Source organism: Barbatula barbatula (genome assembly GCF_947034865.1).
Source record: "Barbatula barbatula genome assembly, chromosome: 8".
NCBI classification, from domain to species: domain Eukaryota; kingdom Metazoa; phylum Chordata; class Actinopteri; order Cypriniformes; family Nemacheilidae; genus Barbatula; species Barbatula barbatula.
The window spans coordinates 4,671,315-4,694,194 of record NC_136771.1 but is presented as its reverse complement, the minus strand read 5'-3'; the positions used below and the strand labels follow the sequence as shown (position 1 = coordinate 4,694,194).

The window sequence follows — 22,880 nt, the reverse complement described above, 5'->3', positions numbered from 1 at the left end:
ATATCCGGCACTCCTCCTATCCTTGATTTTTCCTCTCCTGTCCTCCCACCACTGGACTCCAGAGTTTTTTGGACGTGTTTGCCAACTTTTCGGCTTAACCAGAACTACGGTTTATCATCTTTTTGCCACCTTTTGATTAACCTTTGTTTTGTAGCGGATGTAGGCCTAACGTTGCCCGGTCTATTTTAATATTTTATATTTCCTGATTTTGCTGCAGGTTTGATTTTGAACAGATGAACTGTTCCTTGGTTGACTGAACATCACATATGTCAAGCATTTAAAATCTTTCTTTATTTTGCCTAATTTATTTCTCCAATTGTGAGCCAGGCATCATTTTGACTTAATAGTTGTGATTCAGCGTAACACTGCCCGTGCTCGATCATCCACTCTGGATTTACAGTGGGGATCAACCACAGTCTTTATCTGACAGTTGTCTGTCACCCCAGCCTACCCGAATCCTCAGTCTACTTCAACGGTCAGTCACATCTTCATCCAGGGCTATGAGAGGAAGAGATAAGACCAAGCTCACATCATCATGCTGGAGTTGAGGAGAGAGAATGGGAGTTGGGCTGGCAATGTTCAAGGTAAGAGCTTCATTTCTTTTTTTATCTTTTTCCTCGCTCCATCCAAATTCAGAGTTTTTTTACGCACAATATTTCTCATCTTCTTTATTTCGTCTGTCACACGTTTAATTGCCCTAACAACAGGTCTGTTTTCTCCCAGGGTTGTATAGTTTTGTTGACTTAATGAGTGTTTGTGTACGTGTGGCCATGTTTGGAATCTGCATACTGTTACTGTTGCTTTAGTATGTATTCTGTGCACAGTATGGACATTTTCTTTATGCATGAGCAACACAACAGAGCTTATGAATACTGGAATACTGTATCCCACAATGCGGGATGCGCTCAGCTCCATTTTTAGTATGATGAATGGATTGAAAGCTGTAAAGCTCACAATCAAAACTTGATCCGACTCTCAGATGTTGAAAGTTGTCAACAAAAATGATAATGAGAACTGCTTTTATTTTAAAGGGATTGTTCACCCTGAAGTGGAAATTCTGTTGTTATTTACTCACCATCAAATAATTCCAAATCGGTATACATTTCTTTGTTCTGTTGAACACAAAAGAAGATATTTTGAAGAATGTAAGAAATCGAAAAGTTCTACTATATAGTAGTTTTTCCCTACTATGGTACTCAATAGTGCCCCAGAACTATTTTGTTATTAAAAAAATGTGTGTTAAGCAGAACAGCTACATTTATAAAGGTTTGGAACCACATGAGAATGAGTAATGACAGAATTTGAATACTATGAAAAATGGATGGCACTTTCAACAAACTAAACATGCTTTTTCTATGGCGACAAATTAAGCACAAACCTTTTTAAAAGGTATTGTAGATAAATACCTAAACAGCTTCACATAGTAAGCAAGCTAGTATTCAATTCAGCACGCAACCAGTGTTCCTGATACTCAGAGCACCACTGTCTTATCATCCCGCGTCCGCCCAAATTGGTCTCGGTCGTGCCGCCCTCTCTTCAGTTTGAGTAATGTGCCTGTGGTCTGGGTCAGATGTTGCAGCTAAGTGGGTTAATGAAAGAGAGAGTAAAAGCGATAAATACTGAAAAGAGAGAGAGCATGTAAGAAACAGGGTAAAGACAAAAGGGTTGAGAATCTGTCAAGAATCTCTTTTCAGAGTTGCTCTGGAGAAGCTCTTGTTAGCAGATTCAGGCCTTGAAAAGCGGAAAAGTTGTTAGTCGTCGTGAAAACGTCTCGGCCTCTTAAGATTCAGCGCTGCTGATTAACGTGAGGTGACAGCCTTTTTCCCCCCACGTCAGTGAGGTCGAAACACCTGTCAATCAAGCTTGACGTTGATTGACGGGGACCAGAGGGATGAGGACAGTGTGGAGTGTCTTTCAGAGCGAAGCATCACTATGAGATTCCGTTGGTGTGGTAACGGAGCCTCTGTTGGCATGGCAACGGAACATAGGGACACAAGGGCATTCTAGACTTTCAATGATATAACTGCTACATGGAGATGGTGCACATCAGATTTTATGTCAGCCATTGTTTCGTAAATAATGATGCTTACACTGTAGACACCTTGCTCGTGTAAATGAATTGCCTTTTTGTTGTAGTCTGACAACGTACCACTCTACTTCACGCTCGGATGTGTACCCACTGAGCAAAAAACAAGCCTTAATCTATCATCCTGAAAAGAGTTAGTTTTCAAACGACACAGATGATAGTCAAATGCATCTCGCCGATGGACAATGAAGCGCATTAGTGGGTTGTTTGTTTGTGAATTTATCTCATGAATAATTGTGGTGGTAAATATTGAATAGCTAGAATGCAGCGTCTAATTAAATAAACTTTAAATGAATTTTATAAGTTATGCTGAAAATTAAAGTTTTATTATTATAAAGTTTTATAATTGTATTATTTAAATCACATTTTCAATCAAGAGATATTTTTAACTTAAAGGATTACTTCACCCAAAAATGTACTTACCCTCATGTCATCACAAGTGTACATGACATTCTTTCCTCAGTTGACTCAAATAAATAATTTTCTATAAAAAATCCTGCATTTAATCTTCTTATATGGTACCTAATGAGGTGAAGCACCAAAAGGCACATACCATCCATCTTTAAAGTTATCAAAACAACTCCAGTGGGTTATTAAATGTCCACTGAAGCGAAACAATACATTTGTGAGAAAAGATTACGATTTTGAGCTTATCTAGAGATATGTGGTAAATTCAGATATGGTGGCACATCGATAACGCCAAATCTCACTGGCGAGATGACACTTGACAACTAGTGAGTAAAGACCTTTTTTATACTTGTGTGAACTGTTTTTTTACTTTAAACTCAGTTTGTTAATCGTGATGAAGCTTGATGGCTGATAAAATGTGCATGGCAGATGCAGTGTAAACCGTATATCTTCTGAAGTGTACAAACGTGTTGGCGTGTGGGCACTCGTGAAAGTGTTCGGCGTTGGTGAGAGAGATGGATTGACGTGACATGCAGGTCATTATCCAGCACTGGTCTTTTCTCAGCGGCTTTAACAGTATTGACTAACAAATTAAAGGCCATTTGGTTCCAATGTGTGACAGGCACATTTTACAGAGTTCGCCTCAAAAGATGTACCTTATGGCACAGTTTAGTTGACAAGTGGACTTGCCATATCAGTGTGTGTTTTAATTCACCCCACAGCGACAGTTGACCAGTTTAAAATGTGCACCTGTTGCAATTCACACTTTCTTCACCTTAGGAACGATGCTGGCTCTCGTCCCTCGTTCAATAAGATGGTTGAAGCATAGTCTTAAACGCGGTATGTGACTTCATTACGGCTGGAGTTACAGTGACTTAATGAGCTCTTGTCCAGTCATGCACTATGTCATAAGTCTCCAAGATGAGTGATGCTCATGGGTAATGTAATAATTTCATTGTCTTTCATTATGTCACTTAATGACATTACACTCTTTTGGAATGGCGGATGTGGACAAGGAAGTCAGATCCGTATTGCAGACAATGGGCGAAATGTCATTATACCAAACGCTGCGGTTCAATATCATTTTTTGCTTTGCTGTTATTTTGTGTGATGTGTGAAATACTGGATGTATCAGATTAGCTGTCACTTTAAAAAAACGTTTTGTCTGCATTTTCTGCCTTTACTGCAGGGGTGCTCGGTGCTATGCCTGGAGATCTGCTTTCCTCTATAGAGTTTACCTTGAACTGTGATCAAACACACCCGATCTGGCTAATCAAGGTCTATAACACCTGGAGGGCGGTTTTGTTTGCATTCCCCTCATTCAATAGTGGTTGCCCGGCTGGAACGGCGGCTCCCCTTAAGTACATAACCTGCTGTCATCTTTGCACTTAATCCAAGATGATTAATTACTTTGAAGCCATAGGAAAATGTTCGATCCTTTTGCACAGAATCTGGAGTGTGTTTTTGCCATTCTGAAATGCTTTAGCCAAAGTCTGGAGATGGTCCTCACTGCAGAACACAAGATCCCACTTTATATACCTGGTCGCCAACGTTTGCTCTTATTAATGTCATCATTTAGTGTGGGCCTGTAAGTAATGATCACAGTTAAATATTTGTTAACCCAACCCCTTACCCTAAACCATGAAATACATTATTAAAAGTACCCAAAATCTAATAAACTACGTTTTTTTTAAATTTGTTAATAAATAAAGTTTGTCTTCAGCAAGTTTGTTTTCCGTCAAAAGAATAACTAGGGGGATGAATTGGATTCAGGAATCTCTCATGACAGGAAACGGTTGATGGAACATGTATGTCTCCTTGATATCCTGATGTTTTTAGGAATAAGCGACGTGTTTGGAATACGAGAGGTGAGAGATTACATAACTGTACAGCCGCATGACCGTGACCACGCAGACCCTTTGGTGTCCATTAGTGAATGCTACATGGTGTGTTACAAAGCGCTGAAGTGCGGACCATTGAGTGATTAGGGATGGGTTCATTGTTTCATGGTAAACATGTGCTGATATTCATTTGGCCTAAACAAGGAACAGCTTGGTAATTAATTACCCATGACCAATGGGCAGGGGGGTGAACCAACGCTTGCGTACGATTGGTCAAAACAGAAGCAGGCCAACACTGAGCCCCCAGGGGAGGCAGTGATCCCTCACCCAAAAACCTGCTCATCACTCACTGTTTGGGTCTGTCAGGTGTGTTTTTATACAGATGTATGTTCATCCCTGACAACATTTGTTATTTGTCATATAGGTAGATGTTGACTTCTGCATTTGTCTCAATCTGCTGGAAAAAGTCTGAATATTTGTATTGCAGTGTGCCTACAAATGTTTTAGGGTTTGTAATGTAAAATCGTGTATCTGTATTTATTTGTTGTGTGTGTTGTGCACTGTTTATTGTGCAGGTCATATGTTTGTGAGGATGCTTTTATGTCATCTTATTCTTTTTGTGCACGTGTCAGTAGAATTGTGTATGGCTGAAGTATTGTGAAAATGTGTTTGGGAAGCAATGTACTCTCGGCTGATGTTTAAGCATCATTATAAGGAAAGAGGACTTGAGGAAAGGTTACAGCTGAGAGCCAGTAGTTCATAAACACTGCTTAATGGAACAGCACTCAGAACGCTGTGATAGATACACCTTAGAGACTGGAGTGTGTGTTTTTTGTGCATATGTCTTGGGGTTGTGCATTTAAGAACATACAGCTGCAGAAAAAATTAAGAGACCATTTACATTTTCCTTTAGATCAGCATTTCTAGATGTATTGTGGTAAGCCCATAGTCTGTTGACTTTTCACAAAATCAAACCTATTTATTTATATCGTAATAATATAATGCTATCGAATCATATTTATAGATCTATATACATTTGTGTGTGTTTTGAATCACTGTGATGTCGAATAGTGGCAAAACTAACGTCTCAGTTGAAGTATCAACCATGTACTGACACTGAATCATTTATAATATTATCATATATGTTTAGTCCTAGCACTACAGTATATCAGAAATAACGGTTAATAACATCATGGTTATTGACATTGCGGGTATATTATGACCCTAATGTAAAAATCTTACTTTAAATATATATCTTTGATTGTCTGTGTGTTGATGTTTGTGCTACATTTACTGCAGAATGCATTCATTTGGTGTAAAAAGTCAGACCTCATACCTCCACAGTGTTGCGCTGGATTACTGTACAAACTGAAACTGTAAACTGAAACTTACTTCAAGTCTGGTCTACGTGCGTGCGTAGGGGATTTCTGTTTCTGTTACACAAAATGTTACGAACCTCACTTGCCTCTTTACGTTGAAATGAAAAACTTGTTTTTGTTTCGGAATTGATTCAACTGTCTTGGGTTTATCGGAATTCATTCTGTGTAACCGCATCAATGAATGTTAATTTAGTTGCTGGTTGTTATCAAAGCTTATGCTCCTGCTCTGAAACCGGTCTCGTTTGAGATGGGAGGGAGTCTGTGATGGGCTTTTGTACAAACATTTTGTTGAATACATAATTTATTGCTTTGCTGGGAAGAACCAAGACGGGGGAAGAGCACAGATCTTGTCTGTGTTTAAAAAAAGAGAGAGAAACGAAGGTGTATTACAAATGCATTAACGTTCATGCTTCTCGTTCGCGTCCTTTTCGTTGCCTTTGTTGTCAGAATACTTTCAGACACAGTGTGTGCCCTCGCCTGAGTTGTTTTTGGTCAGTATAACTAATAGGTTATGTTTGGTTTGGAATGCAGTGGTTTGGTTTTCATTGTGATCACTGGCTGCTTTTAAGATCAATACTTGTCTCTAAATGGCATTTAAGCTGACGCTAGCACATTGTCCCAAGCCTATCGGAAGGTTTCTGACCAATCTGGTGCCCATGGGGACCATTCTATCATCTTAAGCCAATTGTCAATCAGGCTTAAGACACCACACAACTGTCTTTAGGAAAATCTAAAGAGAGCAATCTTTCAGAGCACGTGCATGGATATAATACAACACCTCTGGAAAATATGCATGTGCGTAGCATTTTTGTCATGTCAGTGATACTGTTGAATATGTTAAAAGATGGTAGAATTCACAACACAGATGCACATGTGAAATCACAGCCGTTAAGCCTTTTAAAGCAATCTATATGAAACTGTGTTGAAAGAACATTTATGGCTCTGACATTGAGCCTTTAGCTCCTTAGGAGAAAATGTGTGGGAGGTGTGTGTGTGTTTAACAGAAGATGTCGAGATCATCTTCCCAATCTGTATAAAATGTATTTTTCAGTGAACTTGCACGTAAATATGTGTTACTATGGACTTCAGGAGCACAAAATGTACATAAATGTATCTGTATATGGCAATCTCTGTTTTGTGTGTGGAGGAAGGTTCATTTGAATAGTTGCTATGGAAACCAAGTGCTGTTAAAACGAGAGGCAGAGCCAAATAGAGCATCTTACTTTCTCCTCCCTCCCCTGTTCATCTAGCTCCTGTTCGTTCTTGTTCTAATCTTCTATCCAGTGCTGAACTTCTAAATTGCGAGCTTCTCTTCGCTTACCTCCTTTTAATGCAGCGATTATTAGAACGCTGTATTTTTTTAGTCGCTCTCGTCTGTTTCCCATCTCCTTACTTTTCCATTGCACGCTTAACCGTTCCCTCTCTTCCTCCCACACCGTGTCCTCCTCCGACTCTTCTCTAGTCTGTGGCAGAAGAGAGCTAATTCACAATTAGCGTGTGTACCTGCAATTAGCACTGACAAACCTCCAATAATTAGCCTCGTAGAGGCAGTCTTCCTTTTTCAAGCGTGTTGGCTTCTTTCATCCTTTTGTCCTCCTCTTCACCCACCATGTTTTTTTCACTCTGTTGTTCTTTGGCCGTTCTTTTACGTGTTTGAGAAACGCTGTTGTTTAGGGACAGGCGCACACGTACGCGGCTTGCTAACTAGTGTCACATTCGCTAATGACTAACTTGTTTTACACTTTTGAAAATTGACATAAATTACAACAAGGATTACGAAAAACATCTGCGAGAAAAAGGAACGAAAGAAGACAACTCATGAGGAATTGTTAAATCTGCAGACCGTCAGTTACAGTGGAGCACAAATTCACAGAAATTTTGCATACAGTATGTGTGCAGAATGTATTGGTCAGCGTACAATCCTACCAACAGTTACAATTACTATTGCTATGTATTTTATAAAAATGTATCACCGATCTCTAACGATAGACGATTATTTAGAGTGGTATCGCCAATACAGATATCGATTTTGAATATTAAATAAATATTTCCTAACTTTCTGAATGTAATTAATTGATGAAATGAACATTTAACTGTTGGTGCTTCTTAACATTTACTATATACAGAGCACAAATTCATTGTATTTTCCTGTCCTCTTTTGATTGACGGGATTATCGACCCTGATCATCGGCTGTTTTTAAGAAGATAGTGTGAAAATTGCTTATATCGCACAATACCGATATAACATTTCGGACATATTAGTGCATCTCTATTTTTTTCCTTATGTCTTTGTGTGTTCCAAATCGTGAAAAGAAATATAGAAGAGTAAACTTTACAGCCTTGTAGTTTATAGTGTATATAAGACCTCAAACTAGCACTTGATAACATCTGGCAAGTTTGGGAATTGCATCGTTCAAATTGTATTTAGCAGAGATTGTGTTACGTCTTTTGCATATTTCGCTTGAATTACGTAGATGGTGTGCGCAAATATGTGACGCTATCAGTGATTGCAGTTCATTCTTAGTGTATTCCCTCTGTGTGTATGTGTGTTTGAGATTGTGTTTGCCAATAAATCAACTCGTATCTTACGCTGTCTAATTGCATTTGGTATTCAGTGTACACACACACACTCTCTCTCTCTTTCACTTACACTCTGTTACCGTGCCTCACTCTCAAGGTCTTTTGAACTCATTTATAAGTGCATGTAGAAGTATGTGGGTTTACAAAATTGTTCCCAAAAGCTAGCTTAATCTGACAAAACTTCCTTTTGGGATCATCACAGGTAAGAATAAATCAAATAGAGTAAGCTTCAGTGTGTCCTCATTAATGGATAACTAGGTAAATGTGTGTGTGTGAGGGGATATCTTAACTGCTGGTTACTGCTCGGAATTGCCTATAGTTTTATGATTTCTGTCCAACATATGTTAATATGTCCCTCAAAATAAGGACAACCATGTTTTTTAAACTAAAGGTCTTGGGTCAGTCTTGTGTGCTGCAAAAAATTCATTGTATTTTCATAAAGTGATTTCATGTTTGAAACTAAACTCTGTTATTTTGTCCTTCTCTCTTTTCTCTGTCTATAGGGAATGTACCTTCACTCCTCCGCCATGCTTGTCAGCCTCTACCTCTCTTCTTCCCCTTTCTCCGATCGTCGCGTCCTGTCTTTCATCTCCCTCGCTTCTTCCTCCAAACCACCCCTCTCCCTTGCGCTCCTCCTCCTCGCTCTCTTCTTCTTACCCACCTGCGAGTCTCGCCGTGGAGGCGGGGTTGGAACCCCAGTCGGAGGAATGAGCGGCGGGGACCGCAGCCAATCGATAATCATCCCTCCACGTTATCCTCCGCCGGGAGCCAATCCAGTGGCTCCTCCGTTGCCACCAAAGTTTGCTCAAGGCCTTAGCATCGCAGTGATTCTTGTGGGAAACTCCAGCGAGGTGTCACTCTCTGAAGGTCTGGAAAAAGAGGACTTTCTACATGTCCCTCTCCCTCCTAAAGTGGAGCTGGTCACAATGAACGAAACAGACCCTAGGAGCATCATTAACCGCATCTGTTTTTTGATGTCACGGAACTGGCTCCAGGGTGTGGTGTTTGGGGACGATACCGATCAGGAGGCCATCGCTCAGATATTGGACTTCATCTCGGCTCAGACGCACATCCCTATCCTGGGTATCCGGGGAGGCTCTTCCATGATTATGGCCGCCAAGGTACGAATCGCACAACACATGGTCTCGGTTCCAAAAAAGAGCAACCTACCCAGACAGCACCTGTACGACTGTCAAGCAAATGTATGATGCCGTATATGATACTTTGTGTCGGCCAAATTGAAGGTAGTCATACATTTCTTGGCTGATTAAAAATCCCAGAATGCATTGCAAATAGCTTGTCCAAAAATAAACTGAACATTTAGAAATGAAGTGCCTATGTAGAGTACTTCAAATGATAAGCAGTATATTTTAAGTTTGTTGAATGTGCATCCATTAATCTTTTGAAAAAAAATAATAATTGGAATGCTTGAAATTCACATTTGTGTTCTCTGCACCTTAGGTGTTCGATTATTAAAAAACCTTTGGCTTATTTTCACAAAGATAAGTGCAAAAATATATATATATTTTTTTAAAGCTGGAATCTGTAACTCTTGCCTCTTTATTGCCATCTTACGTTGTCAAATGTTTAGTGAAACCATTACACAACAGCTCAAATTAGAATCATTGTGAGTCAGTGTAAATAAGAAGACCTCAAATCTTAAACCTTACATATTGCAACTTAAATTATAATTTGCAGTTTCCTAAATTGTCCCCCAAATGTAGTTGCCATTCTACCTTAGAGGGTGTCTGTCTATGTACAGTAGACAGCAGACAATAAGGCATCTCACCAGGGTTTGGAACAAGGCCACCATCTCTTTCTATCTGTCTTGCTTTAATGTTTCTTCTGTTTCTCCTGCCGTTTCTTGCTATAGACACTCACACGAATGCATGTGAACACACATGCAAAAACACATACACATTTCCCTCTCTCTTTTTGTCTTTTCCTTATTTTTCCGCTAAGGTCAGAGTTGTGTAGCAGGCTTCTGCATGCTGTTAAGTCAGCGAAAGTTTGAACCGCTTGAAACAGATGTGGGCTGAACTCACACATCCCATTGCTGTCACTGTCCGTGCCGTCATTAGCTTCCTGCAATGTGCTTCATTAACGCACGTGTGTTTATGAGCGGAAGTACTGGAGGGAAAGACTAAAGGAAATAAAGACTATGCAGATATTTAAGTTTTTCAAACTATTTTTTATTCTGGTGAAGAAAAGGAGAAGTGAGGGAGTGAATTACGGAAAGAGAAGGAAATGTCAGAGCGACTTTTCGTAAATGCCACAGAGTAGAAAAACAAGAGTCAAGTACATACATTTTGTCATCTTGTCAAAAGGAAAAACAGAAGGGGATGATAACTGCAGACACTCGCAATGTTAAATACACTGTGCAAACAAATATTACCTAGACTTTCACATAAATACTCTGTCTTTTCACAGCTGCATGCATAATCATTGCCGTCCCAATGAGACCCATGTTTAAATAGTTTGCAAAAGCTCGGTACACTCCGTATTCTCTGGGTGCAATTTGGGCGGTTATTCCGCAACCTCTTTCTTAACTTCCTTTATTGTGCAGGTATGGCTTGGCATCATGCATAAAGATACTGCTGATCCTATTACAGATTGCTTTTTATCTCCAACACGTCCAGTAAATATGTTTCGCAAATCTGCTTGATATTTGATTGTGTTGAATTCACTCTTGTGTGAATTTGTAACTATTTTCGAGGTGGGCAATTCATATGAATTTGCTCTTTTCTAATAATCATATTTTTGGTTGTGTGTTTAACATTATCAGACAAATTCATACCAATTAGCAATCTTGTAAAATAGTTATGAATTTCCATGAGTTCAGTGTTGAGAAAAAAATCTTCAAATTGTCAGTCATGCTTCATATGAGCTATAAATTGTCTCTTTTCACTCCCTTTGAATTGTCAAGGCACACTATTAAGGAATGGATATTTTAATACTTGACATCATCATACGCAGTTAGTTGAGATAATGATTGAACTCTTTCTTCAATAAGTGTGTTTCTAACCGCTCTTTTGAAGCAGCGTAGAGATGTGTTGGGACAGCAACAAATCTATGTAGAAAAACAACTCGTTTGCTACATTTCCAAGCACATTTACTAAACGACAAACAGTTGACTCAAAAAGACAAGTCACAATATTAAAAGGCCCGTCTTGTTGTTAGTCATTGCTTTAGACAGACGAAATTGTAAGGTGTATTTTTACCTTTTTTCAAGTGCGTACCATTCAACCATGTCATGTTGTATGGCCAGCAGCAAGCCGATAGTAATTGCATAATGTAAGTTTAATGTCATGTTATTGGTTCAGAACTAAATTCATACATTTTGAGAAAAAAAAACAATTAAGGCGAGATGTTCCAATCAATTCAGCTATATAAAATAATGGCCATGTTTGGTTGAACTTTTCCTTCCAACTGAATTATGATGAAACGTAATATCAGCCAGTCGAAAGACACTTAAGAGGAGCTCATAAAACTAGAAAGGATTACAAAAGGATTCCTGAAGACTTGGGCTTCTATCAGTCTAATGTCTGCCATATGCTTAAAGTGTGGAAGTTCTCTGCTGCCATTTGTGGAAGTGGGCATCCCACAACAATTACTGTAATTGAGTGTTAAACCAGGTGACATTTTCTCACCCCTATGTCATTCCAAACGTGTATGCATTTGTTTCTTATACAGAACACACAAAAGTTTGTAAAAAGAGTGTTTGTAACCAAATAACATTGGAGCCCATTGACTTCCACTGTACACACAGACACAAAACCATTCCTTGGGCCCTATGATTTCCACGTATAATGCTCATGTGGCGCTTACAACTTAATTGAAGCTACTGTCAAACAACCTTTGCAGTGACCCGTCAAAATAAAAGTCCGGTTAACTTGAATAAGTTATAACACCCACATTTTACCACACCATCCCCCTCAATTGTTTTTTATAATTCAAATTATTATTTACTTCAGGAAATGGAAGATAATATGCTAGTCAAATGATAAAAGTATATATTACTTTATTAAAAATAGTACTTACATTTAATTAGACCTGAAAACAAAAGAAAAAATGTAATGTACCGGTTTATTAACATAGTTAAGTATATTATACCCTATTCTTACAGATATTTTCCCCTTGTATGGTTCAAAGCATTCACTGTGGGTTTTCTAATATAGTTTTTAAGAGAATACTGTAGTTAACTAATATAAATTTTTTAATGTGGGCAAATATATTACTTACTATTGTACAGATAAAAATGGAAAACACAGAACCCAGAAAAATATAAATGGAATTGATGGAAAAAATTCAAGTGATTTCACAGTGCCATGCATTGCTCAAAATATCTTCTTTTGTGTTCCACAGATTAAAGATCGAGTGTCGTAACTCTGTATTTCAACGGTTCTGGATTTAGGATTGTTCTTCTAATCTGTCAGTGTTCTATTTGTTCTAGACCTATTTTTGCCACATCTGCAGGCTGAAACAAGGAGAAGACCTCTTTTTAGTGCTGTTGTACGGTTGTTAAAACATGCCGCATCCTGACGTATGCTACCGAATTGAATTAGGGAAGACATTTCACCATGTTTGACGCCGTCTCCAACCAACCACGCTTGCTCGTGCAACGTTATCTTTGTTTTATGTTTCTCGTAGTTCCCGAGAGCAGCGGAGGGGAATGATAGCTGGGAATTTCTGCGCAGAAAGAGAAATAATCACCTAGGGTGATGTCATAGCCCTTGACATCATCGAACAGTCAGACTTCTGACTCTAGGCAAGTGTTGTGCTGGTTCATCCGTGCCCGTGCGCTTTGCCGAGTGTTAATGGGGAGTCAAAGGAGTGCTGGGATTCTTAATGAATGCGGTATACTGCTAATTTCATGTTTAATGGAAACTGAAAATCTGCCTCTCACAGCATTCGACCTGCTGGCTGCATATAGAAGGGAGATTTCAGACGCAGAACGTGTTGTCAAAGCGCTCATATGACACACCTGCCTAGTGTGCGAACGCCGTGCAGTGTCTCACGTGTACTTGCATACACACATGCTGAGAGAGAGCTCAGTGATTCCTCTTCAGCACGTTCATGTCATTTAACGTATAATAAGGATCACATCTGTATTCTCACTTGTTTCTCCAGTTTTCATTTTCTGGAAAAAATGCAAATAGAAAATATTTTTAGTAGTTCACAGAATGAAGAAAAAATGATAATTTTACCAAAACACATACTCGGTTCCTTTTTTCAGATGCATGTAATCGGTTCAGTCAGCTATTGCATTTTAAATGCAATTATGTTATTCTGCAACATTGATTCAGTATATGGGCAGTTGACAAATATACCGTACATGTATAATGTAGTTTGTCTGAATGTTTCCAAACTTGTGAAAATTTTGCAGTAGGACATTGGGAAGTACGTCCAAGCCAGCAATGGCTAACTCCTGTGTGATAAAGACCGTTGCATCGGACTCTGCTTGGCTAGTGTCTAACAATACAACTATTTCTATTATTATTTTATTGTATAATAATTGTATTAAATATACAATTGGTTGAATTTTATTGCATGTTCACTTTATTAAATAAAACATTTGCTGAATGGGTCCTTTAGTTTTGACGCATTTAAACAAACCTTATGGTATATTTACATCTAGAGGCTGAGGTTGGTATCGCAGTCTAAATTCAAAGTATTGGAGAGTCAAGTTAGCTAATTAATTGTTCTTCTCGGTTTCCTTTGCTTGTTATCAGAAATAATCTAGAGGCACTCTATTGTTTGTGAATGTGTACCTGAAGTTAAGGGCAGTCCACGAACGCGCGCATACGCAATAACGTTTGTTTATGTTGTCACTTTGAAACTGTCTATAGGGTAATACCTTTATTAAAATTTAATTTATGGGCCATATTTACTAACTGCTTGCGGCAGTGCAAACCCGTCTTTTGGGGTTAAAAAACGACTTGCGATATTTTCTAAAGACACACTGTTCACACAACTTCAGCACAAATTTTCACTGAGCTGTTTTGTGACTGACCTTATTTTTTTTGGATGAGTTTGAGCTCATCATTGTACTAGTATTTGTGGCTTTATTTAACGCCCAAAAAAGCATGTCTTAAACCCTGTGCTAATTTGCACTGCTCTTGGTAGATTGCATTGGTCATTATGTGAATAAGATCTTACGCCTGTGTTATTTAATGCTCTTGCGCTGTTTTGCCCTGTTTATTAAATCTGACCCTAAAAGTGATAGCAGCATAAATTGTATCGCATGCAATGGCGTAAGTACGGGTCAGGATCATTTGTTTGTCTGAGCAATCAGAAAACCTATTTAAAAGCCGTCATTATTTTTGCAGTGGATTTGGTGACGCCAGTGGCACAGAAATTACACACTTCGCCTTTAAATGCAGGTTCAACAGCTCGAGCAGTTCTTTTAAATAATCTCTGATTGCCATCACAAGAAACACACCAATTAAACCGCGGCGAACGAATGAGCGCTGCCGAAAAAGACAAGAATGGATGGAGAGAAGGAAGGATGAATATGACAGCTGGAGAGGGAGGTAGAAAAGGACTACAGAGAGAGAGAGAGAGAAAAAGAGAGAGAGGAAAGGAAGAGGGGGCTGTTTTAAAATGAAACACGTGGGTGGGTAACAGTGAAAGAGGAAGGCACTCAACATGCAGCTACAACATCTAAATGGAGGCATTCAAAATCACAAAGAAAAACAGATTTAAAAAGTAGAAATGTGATTTTGGATGAAATGTAGTATGAAGGGATGAGAAATGAGGTGAGAAATGATTGACAAAAAACATGTAAGAGGTACTGTGGTTCCCGAACACAGATGGGGGAGTGAATCCATGTGAATGAGAGAGAGAGAGATGTGTGACATGCCACAGGAGGTGGTGGTTAAATAGAGGGGATTGAAGAGTGTTTTCAACCCTGTCTTTTTCTTAATAATTACTTTTCCACTCTCTCCCTTCCATTCTCTCTCTGTCTTTCTCTACTCAACCCCAAACACGCTCTGTGGGCTGCATTGGTTGTTATGGCAACCGCTTCTACATACATTTCTATATATATGTTGAAGGAAAGCTAGCGAGAAAGACAACAAGCGAGTTCGGAAAGGGCAGTAGAGAGAGAGAGAGAGAGAGAGAGAGAGAGAGAGAGAGAGAGAGAGAGCACAAGAGCGAGAATGAGTTGTTAAAAGGGGTTCAGGATGCGCTGGATGTTGGGGTCGGTCTCAGAGGCCATTAGACACACACGCGTCAATGCTAACCTCTGATGGAAGGACCGAAATGGATGAAGTAGTGAAGAGTGAATTGTATTGTATGGTATTTTATCAAAACTAGATATTATTTTAAAGCCATGTCACATGATGACCATGACACCTTTAGCAGAATGTTTTTGGTTTGTTATAAGGCACTATGAAGAGTATCCATCTAAGTATTTTTCTTTTGTTATTATTATTAATTTAGGTTAATTATAACCAATAATAATTCTCAGTGAAAGGATTGAAAAGACAGGAATAATAAAATTTTTATTTAATCAGTATTTCTAGATGTATTTTGCCCATTCCAGTCCAGTGTCTGTTGAATTTCAACAAAATCAAACCTCAGAAGGGATATAAAGTCAACAGCAATGTGAAAGACTGACAGCATAAGACACACAAAACTGCGTGGAACAATCCAGGTTATCACATAAAAAAATTTGAACTTTAAATACACAGACAAATATTACTGTTGAATTGCTTAAAAGTGAATATATACTTGTTTTCTTTGAAATATCTGAGGTCTGAAACAATACAGAGCATATTTTCTGCTATTTTCACTTGCTTCTCCACTTTTCCTTTTCTGGAAATAAATACAAATAGACACAATATATACAATTTAGAGAAAATATTGTGAGTAGTTCACAGAATGAAGCATAAATTATAATTTTACAAAAACACATACTCGGCAAAATTCTGAAAAATGGTCTTTGGAATGGTCTTTTAATTTTTCCACGGCTGTATATCATATACATATCATTTTATGGTCCTAAGACGATATAAAATGTTTCTTAATATTTAGAATACTTTACTTTTTAATTGCTATTAGGGTGTGATGAGACCAGTCTTAAATTTTTTTGACGAAACACACTGCCTATGCTAGCTTTACATGATTTCAGCTTTAAAGTTCGTCTTTCTTGTGCGGAAGTTGCCTTCATTATTGACCGAAATCGTCCTGTGTACTTCCATTTTATTGCCTAACTGTGTGTGATTTGTTTTGGGGGGGAAACAAAGGTACGTCTTCACATCTTCATTAGTGTTCAACATTATATCAACATGGTCACGTCCATTTCATTTCATTTAAATTCATGCACAAATGCTTCTGTCGTCTCTCCGGCACGTCTAATAAACTCTGAGTTCTGTTCTTTTCAGCCAGCGAAATGAATAGTCCTTCCCACAAATGCACATTCTGCGTTTGGGAGATAGAAACGTCTCTATTGTTGACTGTGATTAGTCTGTCGATTTAGATCCTCCCCATAAGCCCCCGGTGTTAAAGCATCATCATTGTTTCGCATCTGTTCAAGTTGGGAGCAATGTGGCGTTTGTCACTAGTGAGCGGTGGCCAAAGGCCAAAATGAACGAGTTACTTCTTCATCCTTTCATTCTCACCCCGTGAAGTCAGCGTTGGGGCCGGGTGTAGACGTGCATATTGGGATGGTTGCTATGGAGCCGAGTCTAATCCTCAGACGGGCTGTTGGTGTCAGACTTGTTTGAGCTGTAAGTAAGAGTGCATGAGTACACAGATACACACAAATGCACACAAACAAACAAGCGCACAGTCTCTCGTCTTTGCTCGGCTATAGTGTTCCGCCGATCAGTTTTACGGAGATCAAAGACCTGAACTCTTATGAAAAAAACCTGCGCCGTGCTTACATTGAGACTCAACAGAGCTTAATGTCCTGCCGGTCTCTCGGTTTCCAACACAATTTTGCATTTCTTTATCATTTTTCTCCTTCTGTGGCTTTTGTTACTGTGTTTTTTAAAGTCTTACGGCACCTTACAGCCGACATTAAAGCTAAACAGTCAAAGTCAGTCGAGGTAAAGGAGAACCAGGAATGGATCTGATTAGGTACGCTTCAGAAATTTGCACATGAAGCCCGTTTTTCTTTTTATTATCATTTCTTTTCTTGTTTCTTATCTTCTCTTGTTTCTTTTCTTCTGTTTCTTAAGGTCTTTCTTTCCTTTCTTTTCATTTCTCTAGTAGTTTCTTCTCGTCGCGTCTCCTCTCGTCGACATTCCCCTGGAATCTTTTATTCACCCTTATTATACAAATGCGCCATGGACGCATAGAAAATACTGAAACTCACCCTCTCTGTCTCTTCTCCTTCACCTCGATCTTTCTTTTTTAATCATTTGGGGCTTCTTGAAGTCACTTGGAAACGCTTCGGTGTCGTCCTTTTATGCGCGTGTGTGCTTGGCTGTTCTTCGAGATCATAGGAGTCCAAGCGTGAGTGTCTGAGAGATCAAAGGGGGAGAAATATGAAGACACCAGCATGCCAGAGATCACAAGGTGTGCGTGTATGTGTGTGTCTTTTCAGCAATATATAGATCACTTGAGGATGTCAATGTGACAATCATCCTCGATTCACAAACCTGGATGTATGTATGTTTGGGTGACCTGGTTTTGGAAGGGTCCTGTCAGTCTCTGACTCGTTTGTTTGTGTTTGTTAGGGCACTAGAAGATCAAAGAGCTTCTGTCAAACCGTCTACGTGTGTGTGTGTGTGTGAGCGTTTAGCTCCATGCTCTTTTGTTCAGGGTGAGAGAGGCAGCTGCTTAATTGGACAGACAGTTCTCTCATCAGACACACACACACACACACACACACACACACACACTCCTGCAGTCTGCCACTGACAGAATAACACTTCACTTTCACCACCAGAGACTGTTCACACACACACACACACAAACACACACACACACACACACGCACACACACACACACACAATGACCACACGTTTACAACATACCATTTAGTCCAGACAAACAGCACAGTTAATAGCAATAGATATAAGCCCTCGGGATACACACTTCCCCATAAACGCACACACGCAGACATGGATTTATCTAAATAAGGACATTCCATAGACCTATGATGTTTTTATACACAGCTAAACAATATTCACATGCGTAACAAACATGTGGCCAAAATTTTTAATAGACCTCCGCAAAGAATCAATAACTGTTGAGACGTTTTAATTTAATACAAATAATATACATTAAAATATGAATATAAAGTAATATTAACATACATTTTAATATTTTAACCAAACACAGACCGAATGTTTACTTCGGCCCAGACGTGTGCTTCTGATGAAATCGTCACACTCTAAGACAACATTTAGTCTTTTTTGCAATTTTCTAAAAGTTTTTACTATTTTTGATTTTGTGTTTTTACAAAAAGGTTGTCCTCAAAGAGAGGTTTTGCTCAGATTTGTCAGGTTTTGCTTACTTTTGGGTACAAAATATAGTTATGTGGGCACTGGGCACATACACACATGAACGAACATATACACACACAAATAGGTTATATAGAAAGCTATGAGAAGCCATGCATGACAACGATTTTATAAGGCAAAAGATGAAGCATGTGTCGTATTGCTGTTATAATTATTAGAGCAATATGATATTAGATTTATTAAAAGCGGTAACATTTTTGATTAAAAATAAACACTAATCAGCTGTTGTGTGAGAATATACTGAAGACCTTTTCGGATGATATGGTAGTTTAACTCTGGTCCAAAAAACTTTTTGTTTCATTACTCGAATGATTTGAACAAAATACCATGAACAAAATATTTATAACATATTAAAAAAATCTGCAATATTTAATTATTATAAAAAATTATAATAAAGAAAAACTGAAACCCGATGTACCAGTGTTTACATCTTGCGAAGTGGTCTATAAATATTGCAGCTTTAGTAAAAAACTTACTTAAATAGCACCGAAATAGTTAAACATTTTTATATACAGTATACTGTATGCCTGAATGAAAGATTTTATGTATTTGTAGACTGTCTACAGGTTATGGATGTAGAATAATGTAGTACCTGACGTGTGGTGTGTACTGTACATCAGTTATTTAAATCCGTTTTAAGCGTGGCTTATGCAATTAGGTGTCAGCATCATCATCTGTTTTAAGTAAGCTTCAAATCATGTGTATTCATACACCTGCATTTAATTTATGAATCCACCACCTGCACTCTAAGCACCACCATACGAATCTGTCTGTGTGCGTGTTGATATCTCAGAGCTGTGATTGACAGCCATGTTGTAAAGACGTACTCCCCACAGTTCCGCCGCACACTCTCACACAAACACACACTTGTACGGGGACGTTAGACGTGAGAACTGGGCATCTTGTTGCCTGTGAAATAGTGGGCATGACACATAACATAACCACATCTCTGCTGTTGTTTTGATAGCGGCGCTGTTCATTCTGAAGCATTTTCATATATGCAGGTACTGTATGTGATCATGTGCAGATGTGAAGTTATTAAAAATGAATGCATGCAGATGTATTGCTTTTGTCATCCCAATGCTGATAACACGCGGTTATGCCAGTGCAGCACTAATACACAGCCCATAAATATGTAATACCCATACTGCCGTCTACTCAGCAACACGCGTGTACTGTATGGAAATCCTAGTCATTTCAGCACTATTGTACTGTATTATTAACTATTGTTCCTAAAGCAAGTGCCCTAGCAAGTGAACATACATATTATTTTGACACCGAAGACCTAAATCATTCGCACCGTGGTTTCTTTTTCTTTCAGTTGATTCAACATGTTTTTGTTTTTCTGTGTGTTTGTCGGTTCTGCTTTGTGTGTGTGTCCATGTATGTGTTACAGATTGTGTTTGTATCTGCGACTGTGTGGGGAGTATTTTTTCACTCTAATGGCATCTTTAGCTAGAACGTAACGATGGAAACCACGTTGCCACGGAAACACTGCATGTCTTTTTGAATTAGAAATCTCTCCATATACACACCCTCTCTCTCTCTCTCTCTCTCTCTCTCTCTCTCTCTCTCTCTGTGTGTGTTACTGTTACTGACAGTGCAGCTGTCCCTAGTCAGGAAGAGTCAGTGCAGAAAGATATTCAAATTCAAGCAAAAATATATAGTGCTGAAAGAGAGAGAGAGAGAGAGAGAGAGAGAGAGAGAAGCGGGATGGACTTTCTTGAAGGGAAAGTTAAAGAAATAATTACCTCCCTCCAAAAAAAATGGGAGAGAAACTGAAGTGCAGAGATAAGGAGAGTAGCGGAGGATAACAGCTGTAAGACGAGGGTTGGTGAAGAGAGAGAGCGAGAGAGAGAGAGAGAGAGAGAGAGAGGGAGGGAGGGAGTGCTTATGTGTTAAATGCTTTGGGCTTTAAGGAACATTGTATAACCAGTTTTACTCAAATCTGAATGAATGCTTTTATTTAGTACTTCTAATAAAGGAATGCATTTTATTTGTGGAAACACTAAAGGATAAAGTTTACTCCATTCTTTTGGTATTGTGAACCAACAACAAACAACAAAATTAAATTGTAGTTAACCAATTACATTTATGCATTTGTCAGATGCTTTTATCTAAAATGCATTCAAGCTATACGTTTTATTAGTATGTGTGTTCCCTGGGTATCAACCATTTAGGCATTTGTTAATTTAGCTCAATTTTAATTTCTAGATAAACTCGTACCTATACCAAATATAATTATTACATTTCTCAAACTTAATCAATGCAGTAACAACATGTCTACACTGGACGCGGCATGGCGCGATGTGACAAAAAGACAATACATTTACATTTACATTTAGTCATTTAGCAGACGCTTTTATCCAAAGCGACTTACAGATGAGGAAACATTGGAAGCAATTATAACAACATAGGCCACAAAAAACATAAGTGCATCAAACTAGTCCATTAAAGCCTAGCACAGTATACAAAGCTAAGAATAGTGAGGTTAGAAGTGTTTTATTTATTTTTTATTATAAAGAAGGAAAAGGGAAGAGAATTAGGAAAAATCAATCAGCAACCTGTTGACGGAAGAGATGCGTTTTTAGGCGTTTTTTAAAGATGGCAACCGAGTCTGCTGATGTTGTAGCAGCTGGTAGATCATTCCACCAATGTGGAACAGATCCAGAGAAGGTACGGGAGAGTGACTTTTTTCCTTTTTGGGATGGTACCACTAGTCGTTGTTCCTTTGCAGACCGCAGTGATCTGGCAGGAACATAGATCTGCATTAGCGGGTGGAGATACGATGGTGCAGATCCGGTGTTGGTATTGTAGGCCAGGAGCAAAGCTTTGAACTCTATGCGGGCGGCAACAGGGAGCCAGTGTAACCTAATGAAGAGCGGAGTTACATGCGCTCTCTTCGGTTCATTGAAGACCACTCTTGCCGCCACATTCTGGATCATCTGGAGAGGTTTGATTGTGCAAGCAGGAAGTCCAGCCAGAAGCGCATTGCAATAATCCAGTTTGGACAGGACAAGAGCCTGGACTAGGACTTGCGTAGAGTGCTCCGATAGGAAAGGTCTAATTTTCCTAATGTTGTAGAGGATGAATCTACAGGACTGGGTGGTGCTGGCAACATGACTTGTGAGGTTAAGCCGATCATCGATTACCACTCCCAGGTTTCTGGCTGTGCTGGACGGTTTAATCGTTGATGAGCCTAGTTGAATGGCAAGGTTGTGGTGAATCTTTGGGTTGGCTGGGATCACAAGCAGTTCCGTTTTTGCAAGGTTTAGCTGCAGGTGATGATCCTTCATCCAAAGCGAGATGTCACTCAGGCTTGCCGCGATGCGAGCAGCGACCGTCGGATCGTCCGGTTGAAATGACAAGTAGAGTTGAGTGTCGCATTAGATACAACGCATAAGACCCCCTTATCATTTTAAATCTTGGCCACACTGGATGCGGCGTGACGCCACAATCCCATTAGAAAAAGCGGTGTATGGTGCCGGTCGCGTCCGGTGTAGACATGTTGTAACACTGTAAAAAACCAATAGAACCTAAGTAAAAGTATATAATAATGACTGTATAATTATGGATATATACGATGAAAATATATCATAAAAATCAAATATGTACATTGCTCATACTTTAATTTTACCAAGCATCTTAGCTCGACTTATTTCAGCTGGTAGACCTTTTTTCACATCTTTGGAGCCTAAAGGCTAAAAGCAGTTTCTCTTGATCCCTTGGCGGCTTGCATACCAATATTCAAAAAACATATGATTCAAAATTCAGTTAGAAATTCAATGCCTTATAAAGGAGCCAATAAAGGACACTTTAAATCCTCATTTAACAGCCTGCCAATGCAAATGAATTCAAACAGGTGTCATGTTTTATCTAACTGCACTGCAGCGAGAAAGAGAAAATGATAGAGAGGAAACTTGGGCGGAAGAGGGTGGAGTGAGAAGGTGGAGAATGAGGGGGAGGAATAACAAGCAAGTGACAGGCAAAGGGATGACGGAAGCGAGATGAATCGAGGAGGAGAACTTGGGAGGTGGAGGAAGATTTGTGTGAAAGCGCTGCCAAAGATGGAGAATTCAGCACAAGAGAGTTGTCATGAAAGAGGGAAAT

At 39.0% G+C, this 22,880-nt stretch overlaps 1 protein-coding gene across 1 annotated transcript in view; it reads left to right on the top strand.

Annotated features, from left to right (window-relative positions):
- Nucleotides 1-557: 557 nt before the first annotated feature.
- Nucleotides 558-22,880, top strand: part of grin2bb (glutamate receptor, ionotropic, N-methyl D-aspartate 2B-b) — a gene marked incomplete at both ends in the record, with an annotated part of 66,998 nt that continues 44,675 nt past the window's right edge. The window contains 2 exons of the mRNA XM_079461622.1: nt 558-584; nt 8,798-9,415. Of these exons, the coding sequence (XP_079317748.1) occupies nt 558-584; nt 8,798-9,415 (645 nt within the window). The remainder of the gene's footprint in view (nt 585-8,797; nt 9,416-22,880) is intronic.